The following is a 13345-nucleotide window of genomic DNA, read 5'->3' as shown; positions in this document are numbered from 1 at the left end:
TGTTTACTGGACGAAAAGTAAGTAAGTATTACCATACGAGTCCGGTAAACACATTTTGGACGAGTGACGTACGGTAGTTTACTCTTGTTATACTATTTTAGTGAGGGTCTCATCCACAAATATATATCTTCTAAAGTAAAAGGTTATAAAAATATAGCTATAAGCAATAGAAGAGCAGTGGTCTCTATACTATATATTCTTTTGTTTTTATTAAAATTTGTACTGCCACATCAACATTTAACGATAAGCCACTGTGAAGAATCAATACTGGTGAGAACTTTCAATTTTGTGATTATCAGACCTAGACACCTGAAGAAATTTATCAAAGACACATTCTTATTTTCAGTATATCAAACTAAACATGAAATATCCAGAAGTACAATGTTTGAAAAACTTTCTACAAATCATCAAGAACAATACAATACCCCCGCCACACCAAACCTGCAGACGAAGCGAATTTCAACTTGTCTGGTTACATTTTTTCTATAAATAAGTCATACTGTATTTATTCCCAATTTCAATAACATTAGATTTAACGAGTGTTAACGAGGTTTGCTACTACGGGAAAGGTAAAACATGTTTTTTGACCATACGTCAATAGTATAGAATGAAATAAATAAATTTGCCAAATTTTATCAAAATATATCCGTAAACCACAACAACAAAAGTAAACTACAACAGTTTTAATTTTCTCCATGAGACTGTGGTCGTTCTCGTGCGAGATGAAGTCGAGTGCGGGATTGCTATACGAGTCCGGTAAACACATTTTGGGCGAGTGACGGACGATAGTTTACTCTTGTTTAAATGTTTGAATTTTAACTCAATATATCTTGTCTTGGAAAAATATATAATTAAAAATATCGTTATGCCAATGGTTTTAATTATTAATTTTGACTTAATTCTTCCATCTTTTCATAAATTGGGTTTAGATTTTGTGTTTGCATTATGTTAAGAATGTTGTTTTCATTTTTCTTGTTACTAGATATACATGTAAATCTTTTTTTACATTCATCCTTTCTCCTTTTTGTTCATATTCTTAAATTTTGACACTATCTTTAATTTTTCCATAACTATGGTTATGTGATAAAATGTGTTCGGCGTACATTGATTTTTGAGTTGTTATTTTGTTGTATTTTACTGCTTGAATGTGTTCTTTGAATCGTCAAGAAATTGATCGCCATATTTGTCCTATATAAAGTTTAGAGCAATCTTTGCAGTTGATTTGGTATATTCCTGATTTTTCACATTTGTGCATTAGTTGTTCATAAATATATATATGCAAATGAAAACATTATAAAACAATTAGTACCCTTTAAACTTACTAGTTTCAACACTTGGGCCATAGTCATGTTGATATTTTATTCAAATATAATAACAAATAATAAAAGGAATAATTATAATCATATAACTAACTATACTAACTAAGAGCTAACATAGAATTTAGAGGATATTGATTTATTCTTTGTTTAATTTTGAGTATATTATATAATATTTCTTCTGTTTTATTGCAATTGTAGGATTTTTTCAAACATCGGATTTGTTTTGTGGGTGTTCATGGTATTCAGTAAATTTTTAGGAAATCTTTAGTAATTTGGGTATATATGAAAATCCTCTTTGACATTTATATTAAGATTCATTATTTTGTTATTCTAGAATTTCTAAAGTTTCATTTATATTTTTACATTTATGGCGCGTTTCAATTAGGTGTTCTGCAAAATTTGATTTCATTGTCGTTTTGTTACCTGATTTTAATGCTTGTATGTGTTCGTGGAACCTTTTCTTGAATTTACGACTTGTTTGGCTAATGTAGGATTTATTACTGTCTGAACATTTTATTTGATAAATGCCCGATTTTTTCATACTGTATCTTTAACTTGGTTGTTAAATGTTTCATTAGACATTTTTAACATTAACCCCACAACCAATTTCTCAAAACTATACTAGAGGGTACTATTCAATGGCACAGAAGTACGATATGAACTGACGCGACGTGACGAAGGAACAATCAAACTTACACTGTGACGGATGGACCTCCCTTTTAAGTTAGAATGTGTCTCCTCAACAAACAGATATTTTTTTCTCAAATACAATCATAGATTAATCTTTATTGCACTAATGAAATCGCGGAAGTTTTTAACTACAAAAGATCCACCAATACGATTTTAATACTATTTAAAGGTTCTTCCAAAATAAGAGATACCAGTTAACATACTGATAACAACTCCGATGACGTACGGTATGGGAAATAGTTTATTCATTGAATGATCAACCATATTTGGTAACTAACGCAATTAATAGCATTATTGTTTTTACACTTATTACTCTTTAAACAATGCTAATTGCTCAAAATATGTATAATTTTCACTCAATTTATCGCAGTTGGATTAATTAAAGTAAGCCTTGAAAGTAAACCGACGATTTTGACGGGTTTCACTTAGTATCTGTCTATTCTGTTTAAGAGATTAAAAAAAATCTAAATTGTGAGAGTTTGTTAGCTCGCAGGATCATGGGAGAGGGTTCAAATTACAGGTCACAGGGTGGTTGGGAAAAATAGTGGATTATGTCCAAATCTACCAGATCATGAGAAATAATGAAAAATATGCTCATTAACATGTGATTACAAATGAATAATTGTAACTTTTATTCTACTTTTAATTCTGTTGATAGAGTGTAGTTATAATAAATACAATAAGCCCAACAGTTTTAGTGGTTTGTACTTACAGTCTTACGTTCATTGGTTACGTCTTTAGTTCACTGGCTACGTGAGTTCTTCCTGGAACCGAGGGGGGCAGACCCTCCCTGCCAAAGATAAAGGATGTGCCCAGCCAAGGCGTTTCAGTTGCCGCATGTGCCCAGTAAAGGCAAGCCCCTTGTCACAACAAGAAACTTCCCCTTTCTTTCACTCCTTTCTGCCTCTGATCCTTGAGCAGAGCACTACGTTGTATTGCACTCTTTTAGTTGTATACGTAGGCCCACGATTACTAGAAAAATACCGATATGGATCATAAACATAAACAAATGACGTTGTTGGACCGAATCCTATACTAATAGCATTGAACATATGTTTTGGCAGTTCCATTTAAGCAATGTTAAATCATGTTTATTTTCGGGCCAAAAACGTCATTTGTTTATGTTTATGATCCATACCGGTATTTTTCTAGTAATCGGGCGTAGGCCTATACCGTATCGGTATCGTATTGGCATTGTTTTGATGATTCATGATTGTTGATAAGCGAATTATTACGAGTGTTTTAAGTTTAATTTATAATTAGCGCATTAAATAAATACCCCCGTCGCAGCAAACCTGCATACTAAGCGAATTTCCATTTACCCGGCATGATTTCTACTAAAATATTCCCTATAAATTTTCAGATTTATTTCCTATTTAAATAACATTAATTTTAGTTAGTAGTTAGGTTTGCTGCTACGGGGAAGATGTTGAGGTGTGTTTTTTCAATTGAAATATTGATAGCTTACTATGAAATAAACCAAATTGCCAAATTTGATTAAAATATATCCACAAACAAGCAAACTAGAACAGTTTATTTATTCTCCATAAGAATAACATGGGAATTTTAAATTTACAATTTTTTAAATTTTCTCCGTAGTCAATGAACATTAAAAAACACTTCAATATACTAAATTATTTGTTTTTTTAAGCTCTTCAAAATGGTCTAGAGAGAAATTTAGAAATTTAAAGTTTTTAGGGTCAAAAATTAGAAAAACCCATTTTTACCCCATAAAACCCCCCATAAACCCCTGATGCCATGGTCCGATTATGCTGGTTCGCGAACTCGTTCGAATAAATGTAGGTTTACACGTTTGTACCAAATTTCATCAAAATCGGATCAATTTTGCTCGAGTTATCGCGCTAACGGACACATATATAAATATATATATATATATATTTATTTATATATATATATAAATATATATATATATATATATATGAATTTGAACGGATGGTGTTTTTGGCCTCTGGGGACCTCAAAACGAAAAAGTAAATCGGTCCCGGGTCTAGGTCTTACCATGAGACCTACGGTAATAGCTTATTCCCTACTAGTGTACATGTTGCTCGAATTCGAGCAATTGCAAAGTATTCTAGGAGTTATTTCAAAACGAATAACAGTCATATTTAAAATAAGTTTAAAAGAGTCAACTCAAAGATTACCGGTGTGTAACTCAGACCATGTTTATCTTCGTTATTGATAACCCTAAAGCATTCCGGCCGGTTTTCTCCTCAAAATGCCTCGCTGTACAGGCAACACAGGTCATTGATAGAGGGCCAATTGAGAACGAAAAGTCGTTTTGGGGTAGTGTTAGGGCGCATTTGTAACCTAATAGTTGAGATTGTCCATGGTCAGGTGCTGACTGTGATGAGTTAAGCCTATTACGCGCCACTGTTCTGCTGCGGTCGTTATCACGATTACGCCTCCTGTCTATGTTTCGTTTTCGTCGCGTTGGGGGCATTTTAAAGAAAAAAAAACAACAAATAAACAAACTATAGGTACACAGAACAACAATAAATGCACAAATTTAAGTTAGAATCATGCTAACACGATCCGTCATAGCGACTGAAAACAACGATAAATACACCAATATTTTAGATACAACCATACTAACACGATCCGTCTTGGGGTTATGTTTACACAAACTCGAATAGTAAATAAATGTACTCAATGCGTTTCATTGAATTGAAAAATAAATAACAGCAATTAAATTATACAGCTGATCAAAATGTAAACAATTATGTTCTCCATAAGGATAACATGGGAACTTTCAAAGCCACTGGGGCAGAGCCCAAAGGACTTTTTCAAAAATGTAAGGCCAGTTTGCAAATCTACACGACACGCTCTTTCCAATGAGACGTCAATGGATAAAATCGGTTAAGAAATGGCGGAGGAGTTCAACCGACAAAGTTTCATGTAGCGTATTAATTATATAGATATGGGAAATTCGCTAAAAGAAAGTATAAACTGAATGAATGAGTAAAACATATTGCGAGTCGAAACTATAAAAACAATGGCAGAAAAAAAGAAACCGTCTGGCACTTATCATAGAAAGCGTAAGGCGAATTTGGAAGAGGAAGAAAAAAAAGCCAAATCAATGAGTAGACTGTTGTAGAAATCATCTGGTGGAGAGTCCAGTCCGCCCAAAGAAGTCACGATAGAAGACGGCAATGACGTAGGTATTTATTTATTTATTTTCCAAGGAAAGATTAAAACAAGCAGCTGATCACAAACGGCAAACATTACGTCATTGCCGTCTTCTATCGTGACGTCATGCTTGACGAGCATTACATTACGGCCTGTTTTTTTTTAGTGTGTTCTTGGTTTTGCTATAGTTTATATGATGAGTAAAAGTGTATAAATGTCACATTTCTGCAAATAATAAACAGCCTTTTATTGCAAGTTAGTATTCTTCTACCTAAACTTATAAAAAAAATCTTCCCAAAATTATTGGGAAAAAATTTACAAATACGGTTAAGTTATGTTCATGGGTTTGGGGGGGGGGGGGGGGGGTTCTATAAGTGGCGCTGATTCGGGTGTTCGCTTAACTCTGAAAAATTCCTAGAACCGGCCCTGGGATCGAGCAAACCAAGTTGTATCTTATGTACATATTTAGTGGTTCTACCTTGTGCCATGCGACGGGTGTTCTGAGAAGTAAGCAAGGGAGCTGACAGAATGATGACAGTCTCAATTTAAATACACAGTTCATTAGATAATTGCGGCACTTAGTCGCTAGCAGGGTTCATGACCTTTGTGAAACGGATGTCTTTATCTTGGAACCACTGGAGCGTGCTGTACTGTGTGCTGTGTGCAAGGTGGAGGAGGCGGAAATAGAACGGGAGTTGCTACAGCACTTGCCTAACTTACCACAGTAATACTGTTATTAGTTAACAAACAACGCAAAAATTAAAACAACATCGTCTATGTTCACATAAAACTCTACCCTGTATCGCCAAATTAAAAACAAAAACACAACGTAAGCTGGTCTTTTGAACGCCTTTGGAGTATGCTGAATTATTTAAACTGGTTGCCTCGTGGTCGAAAACTTGACAAAAATATGTATTGTGCAAACTTTTCTTGATTATTGATGTAACAAGGTTATAAGAAGGTTATAAACAATAACAAAGGGGAAATAAAAAGTTTTAGTTATACATATTAAACAATTTCAACAGGACAACATATTCAAAGGTTAGGATGCCGTCTAAATCCATAATTTATTCCAGTTAGGACTTACGTAGCGTATTGTCCTTAGCAATTTTTCAGTCGTAGGGAGGATGGATGAATAACCCAACTATTAAAATCCTTCCTGGATATCCCCATGTATTAAAAATGTACTTATAAACAGCATATATCTCTCTATTCATAGAGTTGTCTATCGAGTCTCAACTCACTTCCTTTAGGCTATCAATGATAGGAGATAAATAAGTTGAAATAACATCGTCTGATATTTGGCCTGTTTTGGACGAAGAGTCATGAAACTTCCTCTTTTCTGTGCAATGGTAGTGACACTATATTATTTGGGCATTTCAGAAGTGTTTCTTGCGTTAGAGCTTTGACTATTAAAACCCAATAGTCAATGGTTAGAGTATAGGTTTGATTGGTATTTCTTTTGTCTATGGTTTGATATACAAGATCCAGTAACTGAAAACTAGCCTTGGGCGTACAGTACATAGCAAAACGTTTATTCTCGATCTATGTTGTCAATAAGCGCGTCCGATGTAGTTACTGACCTTTGCTGAAAATGAAAGATTCGCGTTTTTTTTTAATATTGAATAATCTTGTATCAGCAGTATACTTTGGATGTGTATCAAAGTATTTACAGGGCCGCATTTCCCTAACGGCGGACACGGTGGTTGCCGGGAGCCTCGGCCTAGGAGGGACCTCAAATTTTGTTTGATAAATTTCACTGTAAAGAACACTGTTCATCCGCGATCGCAAAAATGTCCAGGATTTTATTGTGACCTTGGGAGTAAAAGATAATGTCTCCGCAAACTCGAAAGATGTTCACGATTTCATCATGATCGAATGAGACGAAGATGGTCTCTCCACTCGCGCAAGATGTTAACAATTTCTCATGTTAACAATGCAGCCACATGAGACGTTCATGATTTCACCGTCATCGGAGGAGACGAAGATGACATCTCCGCAATCGCGCAAGATATTCACTATTTCTCCCCGGTCACATGAGTCTTCCATGATTCCGCCGCGATCAGAGGAGACGAAGCTGATGGGGAAGCGGTTTACTATCCCCAGGAAAACTACCCCCCCAGGTGAAACGTAATGTCACAAAATCTGCTAACTAACCAATATGGAAGCCGTGTCCGCGACTGGAATACAACCTCCCCTAGACAAATCATGCTATGTAATTTTAATTTTAATTCGAGTAATTCCGTTGGATAATAGAAAAGGCATGTGGTGAATATAAAACCAATTTTAGAAATGTTACAGCAAGTTTGGTTGGTTAGGTTAGGTTAGATTAGAACTATTTGACAACTAAATTTGAGTGTCCGTGACTGGAAAACTGCCCCTCCGGTCTCTGACGTCAATATGACGTAGGGACCTGCTTGGGGGGGGGGGGTAGTTTTCCGGGGAACAGTCTTCCGGCGACCCAAGCTGATGTCTCCGCGCTCGCGCAAGATTTTAACAATTTCTCCGCAACCATAGGTGACGTTTAGGTGATGCTAGTCGTAAACTCATGCAAACATGTAATTAATTGGGGTTTATGGGGTGAAAATCAGGGTTTTCGATTTTTAAATCAGAAAACATAAAATTTCACAATTCATTTTCCAATCATTTGTAGAGCTTGGAAAAGAAATAATTGTGTACATTGAAACATTGTTTTGTGCCTAACAGTTGTAGGCATAGTTGTAAAACCAAAAAAATGTAAGCTCAAAATTCCCAAGTTATTCTTATGGAGAATAAAAAAGCTGTTGTAGTTTGCTTGTTTATGAAGATTATTTTGATCAAACTTGGCAATTTTGTTTAATTTATAGGAGGGGAACGCTATGCTTTAAACTGCTGATATTTCAAAAACGGTAAAAGATAGAACATCGGTTAAAACGTCGTTGTAATCCTAGCAATATGGACTACAATAGTGATTATCAAGTCCGAGGTCGTATCTCTAATAATAAACAAGTTATTGTATAAAATATGTAAAAATGGACTATTCGTGTAGTTTTTTCTTCCGAAAGTAGAATTAATTTGTGAGTGTCGTAAAGAAGTAATATCAAATATCTTTGCTGATAGTTGTAACACAGACTGTGGTGATAAAAAATACACATATCGCCTACTTTTCAGGTGGTCGAGAACTTGTGGGGAGGGGGGGGGAAGATAGCGGAACGCGCTATACATTGAAACGACTCTTATCTCGATAACGGTACGAGATGGGACATCGGTCAAAACGTTGTTTTAATCAAACAAATATGGCAAATAGAAAAGGTTATTAGGTACAACGTTGTATCTTAAGTAATAAAAAAGTTATAACAAAAATACGTTTCTCATGTTTTTTTTTTTTAATAAAAGGAATTGTTGATAAATAATAGTGTACCTAATTAGAAAATTACTCGACTAAATGATGCATTTTCTTATAAGGAAAAATCTATTATTACGAATGCATATGGTTAAAAATGTAAAACATGTCCTTGGGGTGCGTCCGATAGGTTGCGTCATAATTGCTGCACAGTGCTGCTGATATCGGCACAACAGTTAATCCCCCCAAAGTTCAATGCCTTAAAGTAGGTGACATACGTAATTTTGATCACCACAGTCCATATTACAATAATCAGCAATAATATTGCGTACTACTTTCATGCATGCTCAAACCCCCTCAGCTCCTGGACTATATTGCCTTTTGTGCTTCGGAACGGGGAGAGAACGTAGAGAAGATATTGTGCTTCTTTACTACGTCGTCCAATGAATGCGAACTGCTGGAAGATTAGGCGCTTGTTCTCTATGAATAAACCTATATTTTAGATAACAATATTCATGTCATAAGGAAAGGGTTAACTTTATTATTAACTCATAACATTTAACTTATCATCCTCTCCTCAGATATTATTTAGTTCATTTAATCTTTTAGAAGTGTTGCTACGTTTCGTCTTTTCTTGGTCTTTTTAAATATCAATAATCAATATCAAATAGCAATATAAATAAAAACCCTTATGTCTTAAGGGTTGCTATTGTCTGTGGTAAAATACTCTGCAGATGAGTTATTTTTTACCAGTCGGAGCATAAGGCTACTTGCCAACTAAATATATTTATTGTTCTACATAATTAACTATAAAAACATTTGTGGAACATTTGTGGAACATTTGTGTATATTGTTTACTGTATATGGAACACATAACACATAATATATATATTTTTTATATAATATCCCCTATGCAGCAAATCTGCATACTAAGCGAATTTCAATTTGCCTGATTACTTAAATATGTCAGATTCACCCCCTATTTAAATAATATTAAGGGTAAGGAGTACTCAGGTTTTATGCTACAGGGAACGTTATGAGGTGTTTTTAGTGTTGGAGAAAAGGTGAAATAAAGAAAATAATTGGAAGAGTGATGTACTCCGTTGCTGTTGATGACATACTATGGAGACGGCACATAAATCAACTTCGGAAGATATAGAATTCACAGTATCCTTTGAATTATTTCATCTTTTCTCCAAACACATCGTAATAGTTTAGGATAAAGTAAGTAAATATGCCATATTTGATCAGAATAAACAAGCAAACTACAACTGTTTACTTTTTATCCATAAGAATAACATAGCAATTTTCAATTGACAGTATTATGGATTTTTCTCCATAACTATCAGGCTTACATGAACGTTTCCGTTATAGTATACTTAAAAATTTTAACCCTAGAAAAAGGTTTAGAGAGAATTGAAAGTATTTTGCATTAAGATCTTTTAAACATTATTGCCACCAGGACTGATGTAGAATGATATGATAGGTTACGTACCTTTTTTATTCCGTCGTCAGTCCTAAAATAGTCAAAGGGTGACTAGTTTCGGGTCAGAAATGACCCATTTTCAAACCCATTTTTCATCAAATTGATTGGTCAAAATCCGACAGAAGTCTTCGTTATGAGGTACAAACACATGTCGACACATAAAGTTTACACATTTACGACACAAAGCACATTTAATGAGGCTACATTTATAAGAGACACACTGACGCAGGTAGCACGGCGGACACGACGGAACTGCAAATAGGTTCGAAACTGGTTCGGATGGTTCGGAACTGTTCCGTCGTGTCCGCCGTGCTACCTGCGTCAGTGTGTCTCTTATAAATGTAGCCGGCTACTTTCATTAAATGTGCTTTGTGTCGTAAATGTGTGAACTTTATGTGTCGACATGTGTTTGTACCTCATAACGAAGACTTCTGTCGGATTTTGACCAATCAATTTGATGAAAAATGGGTTTGAAAATGGTAAATGGGTCATTTCTGACCCGAAACTAGTCACCCTTTGACTATTTTAGGACTGACGACGGAATAAAAAAGGTACGTAACCTATCATATCATTAAGATCTTTAATTAAATTACGCGGTTGATAGGTGAGCGACTTGTGGGTTTCTCCAAGTTAGTTATGGATAGATAACACACCTGATCACTGTATAGACAATTCACCAAGCGTATTCCTACAATCGGTTCTAATCAAGAGAGTTGCTGCAGGAAATTCTAACTCGAGTTCCCGGACGGGCTTAATTTTCATCACAATCTTTCATTTCGATCTCGTTATACCGACTGCGTAATCAGGGAGGAGTGAGTGACCTTAATGGGACAAATCACGTGTTAAAACAAATCTTCTTTCAGGGCCAAAAGGATTTTTTGCTTGACCTATTCAGTCGTTCCTTGGACTGATACATCGGATTGACAGTTGTTTGGTTGGTTGTTTGTAAATATTGCAAATTTTAGGTTTACAAGAAAAGTTGGTAAGATTGGCAAAATTTGCAAGAAGATGTAAAGTATTTGTTATAAATATTTAATATTTAAACAATCATTTGTAAACACAATGCGTAATGACAGTACTAACCAGGCCACCGGCACTGATATCCTACATAGAATACCATAACATAGTGAATGATGAAGAGTATTTGAAACTTGAATTATAACTTCCTTCCTTAAATTATTTTATCCATATCATCAGGTAGTCTGTACCATTTCTTGTGTTGTGATCGACTTTAAAGGTTAAAGGTAAATTATTGTATTAAATTTGGTTTATTTCGTAACATAAGTTTAATTGACAAAGATACTTATTAAAACATCCCTATTATACTGTATACATATTCACATAATATATGTTCAATATTATAAGGCCAAATTCAATTCGGTTTAATGCGAACGTCCAACGCTTAGTTGTTAATATCTGAGTAAAACGACATCAACAGTGTTTTACTTATTTCAAAACTTAATATTTATTTGTCAAATTTATTTACATAGCCGACGCCTTGAGGGAATTATAATATTATGAAATACTGTATTTGTATCAAGCAGGCTTATATTTTTTCCCAGGACAGATACCTGTGAGGAAGGAAAATACTAAGTAATAATGAGAATAGTTTTTCGGAAATAATATAATTTGATGGCTTATTGTTAAAGCGAAAGCATTGATAATGGCAAATATAAATTTCATATTATTATCCATGGAAATGTGGTTTAGGTGCTTAAAATATCCGCAATAAAATTATGGGTTGCATAATGACAATAATATGTAATTTCGTCAGTTGTTTAAGTAGAAGTGTGTCGGACGAAACTTGCCGTTCTTGATTAAGGCCAAATATTATCAATCTGAATTGTAGGAATCGGAATTCTTAGAATGGAGCTAAATAAATTGAGGTACTGAGAACTGAGATGAGACCGCGCCAGTTGACAATCGGTTGCGGATTCTATGGACCCCTGATGCAACCCCCTGGTTCAACCATAGCAATTAAGGCTTAAGTTCATCGTACATTGGTATTGTTTTATTTACCAACAGTTTCCAATCTGGTTGAGTATTTTAACCCCGCTTGATCATCCGCCATTCTGTTTCTTTCTCCTTTTAGTGAATTGCCCGTAAGCCCATATTATATGGAATAAGCAATTTTAAGTGGAAACAGGCTATCGAAAATGGGACGAAATTTAACAAGCAAGAAAATGTATGTGTTCGGAAAAGCTTAAAACGCTCTATCGTCCGTACAAAATTGAATCAAAATTAGCCTATAAGATGAAAAATCAAGACCGTTGAAAAACCTTACGGCTCGAATGGGTGGTTTTTAGCAACAAATCTCCATACACTTCGTAGTCGGTATAAAATACGTTACCTAATGTTCGTGTCTTTTAAAGGATTTGCCGCAGTAAACTAGACTAACTATCTGATCTAGGAGTCACTATTTTGCGCATAAGAAGCTATTTTCAAAATGATGATAGGCGTGAAAGTCAGATGACACAACCCAACTCCTGAGCGACACTACTGTACTTACTTGTTGAGCCCCTCCGGGCAGTAGATGGGATGAACCCGGCGACCTCTCCACCGTACCCAGGGATTGACCACGGTCCTGACGACAGCGCGTCGTCCCCGACACCATCGCCGCTTGAGGCGCATCACTGTGGCGTCCATGCAGGCACCCAGGGGGGCGTCGTCCTCCGTCTCCTTGCCCGTGGGGTCCTCGTCGTGCAGTCCTGACAGAGGACGACGCTGGACCGAGATCAGCATCACCGGGGTGTGCAGACAAGAGTACATGGTGTAAAGTCACTCACACAAGGGTAGGCATGTGAAAAACACTACACAGAGGTGCTACAGGAACAGGACGAGAAGAGGCTAGCAACATCCGTTACCTACAAGACTGTCATGATGTAACGTCAAAAGGTGAACTTTGGACCTAAGATATACTACACAAACAAATGTTTCAATAACGATTTGGTTACATCTCTTTAATAAACTTTTAATCGTCTCTAGAAACATAACACAGTCTGCGTCAACAGAACTCAACATAAACGATAGCGTGTTGTTGAAAAGGGTGTTAAGCAAGCTATTGATATTTAATAAGGACAGATAATTGACAAAACGTAGGAAAAATTCTAAAGATAAAGTTAAATCATTTCTAAGCCGAAGGTGGTAAGTTTAAATTGTATGCCTTATAGTTATGTTGGTTAAGGCCACATGTCTTAAACTCTATTTACGTAGACAGCTCGAAACAGAAATAACGTATGTTTACTATAGGTTATTATTTCCTTCAAACAATGTTAATAACTATATATTTAACTATATTTAATTAAAAATATTGATATTTATGATCTAAAATGATTTTTGTTGATACTTTAACCTCTAATTAATTTCAAAATTTAACCACGA

The 13345-nt window shown here is 35.3% G+C and overlaps 1 protein-coding gene across 5 annotated transcripts in view; it reads right to left on the bottom strand.

The window, feature by feature from the left end:
* The window catches only part of LOC128986887 (protein unc-13 homolog 4B-like), a 116401-nt gene that overhangs the window by 95903 nt on the left and 7153 nt on the right, over nucleotides 1-13345 (bottom strand). The window contains exon 2 of one of the 5 annotated variants that reach the window (XM_054407482.1): nucleotides 12474-12836. The exons of 1 other annotated variant lie outside the window; for it this stretch is intronic. In XM_054407482.1, the coding sequence (XP_054263457.1) occupies nucleotides 12474-12733 (260 nt within the window). In that variant the 5' untranslated portion in view covers nucleotides 12734-12836. The remainder of the gene's footprint in view (nucleotides 1-12473; nucleotides 12837-13345) is intronic. 3 more of the 5 variants (XM_054407483.1, XM_054407485.1, XM_054407484.1) reach the window with 3 other exon arrangements.

Source organism: Macrosteles quadrilineatus, unplaced genomic scaffold, assembly GCF_028750875.1.
Source record: "Macrosteles quadrilineatus isolate MER2022 unplaced genomic scaffold, UCM_ALF_1.0 Scaffold_2__2_contigs__length_208266976, whole genome shotgun sequence".
NCBI lineage: Eukaryota > Metazoa > Arthropoda > Insecta > Hemiptera > Cicadellidae > Macrosteles > Macrosteles quadrilineatus.
Note: the sequence above shows the minus strand (reverse complement) of the source record. Positions and strands in the feature narration are given on the sequence as shown.